General features: G+C 44.1%; 1 protein-coding gene across 1 annotated transcript; it reads right to left on the minus strand.

Moving 5' to 3' along the window:
• LOC114042326 (olfactory receptor 51I2-like) lies at nucleotides 1-939 on the minus strand. Its single transcript, XM_027861009.1, has one exon. The coding sequence runs from the start codon at nucleotides 937-939 to the stop codon at nucleotides 1-3; it is 939 nt and encodes a 312-aa protein (XP_027716810.1).
• Nucleotides 940-1,510: the final 571 nt, after the last annotated feature.

Raw genomic sequence — 1,510 nt, forward strand, 5'->3', positions numbered from 1 at the left:
TCACATACATAGTCGGTGAAACATAAGGACAATACTTCGTCTAATCTCCTTTGTTTTGGCACTATAGATAATGGGGTTGAGAACAGGGGGCACAAAGAGGTACATATTTGACATGAGTACATGCACATACCAAGGAGCATGTTTGCAAAAGCGATGCACAGTGGAGACACCAATCAGGGGTATGTAGAAGATGAGCACAGCACAGATGTGTGACACACATGTGTTAAGAGCTTTGAGTCTCCCCTCATGGGAGGCAATGGCCAGCACAGAGTGAAGGATCAGAACATAGGAGAGGATAATGAAGAGAAAGTCCAGTCCAAAGGTAGATGTAAGCACAAACATCCCATAAATGATGTTGACACTAATATCAGCACAGGCTAACTTCATCATGTCTGGGTGCAAGCAATAGGAATGGGAGAGCACATTGGATCTGCAAATGGGCAGCCTCTTGATGAGGAAAGGGAGGGGAAAGAGGGTTGTGAAGCTTCGGGCTATCACAGCCAGGCCTATCCCAGCAATCACCTGGTTGGTGAGGACAGAGGCATAGCGCAGTGGGTTGCAGATGGCTACATAGCGATCAAAACTCATGGCCAGCAGAATGCCAGACTCCATCAAAGAGAATGAGTGAATGAGGAACATTTGTGCAAGGCAGGCATCAAAAAGGATGGCCCGGGAATTGAGACAAAAGGTTCTGAATACAGTGGGAAGTGTAGCCAAGGACATGACCACATCACTGAAGGAAAGCATGGACAGGAAATAGTACATGGGTGCATGGAGCCTGGACTCCCCCCAGACTGCCAACAGGATCATTGTATTGCCCCCAAGAGCCATTGTGTACATCATACAGAGGGGCCCAGCCAGCCATTTCTGAGTGCCCTCTAGGCCAGGAATCCCTGTCAGGAGGAATACAGTGGGGTGTGAGACATTGAACAGTGCCATGGTGAGAGACCAGGAAAAACTTCACTGTCAGATCTTCTGTCACAGAGACATTGGAAGAACCCTTTTAGAGGAGAATCAAAAGATAAAGAAATTAAAGGTTTACATTCAGAATTATAGAGTTCTAAAAAATTTAGCTATTCCCTAGCTATTTGCCCACCTGCAAAACCTCATCAGGTCTTATTTTACTGCATTTAGTGGTCACAAGTCCCCCTGTTCCCTTCAGTTCCCCTCTCCCAATCCAAGTGTTATAAAATCACTTGGCTTTACATCCTGCAGAAAAAGAACAATGTACTCAAATGATAAAGAATCATGATATTGTGAAAATACTGTAACAAATAGCATAACATGTATTCTCAACAGAATCTCTTCAAAATGTTCCTCATTACCAGATAACTAGAACTATAAGTTCATAGCTCCTCAGAACTACCCCATTATATAGTGCTGTGTGTTGGAAATTGACAAAATATTGGACCCACTCATCAAGTGAACACAAATGATTCTGTACTTCACTGCTTGGGGTAGCAGTGTCTCTTGTCACTAGATGGATACATTCTACGAAGGTCCGTAATCA

Source organism: Vombatus ursinus, unplaced genomic scaffold (assembly GCF_900497805.2).
Source record: "Vombatus ursinus unplaced genomic scaffold, bare-nosed wombat genome assembly UNPS02014355.1, whole genome shotgun sequence".
Lineage (NCBI taxonomy): Eukaryota > Metazoa > Chordata > Mammalia > Diprotodontia > Vombatidae > Vombatus > Vombatus ursinus.

Excerpts from the sequence above, each read along its gene's own strand:
- LOC114042326 (XM_027861009.1), bottom strand. The coding sequence starts at position 939 with ATGGCACTGTTCAATGTCTCACACCCCACTGTATTCCTCCTGACAGGG.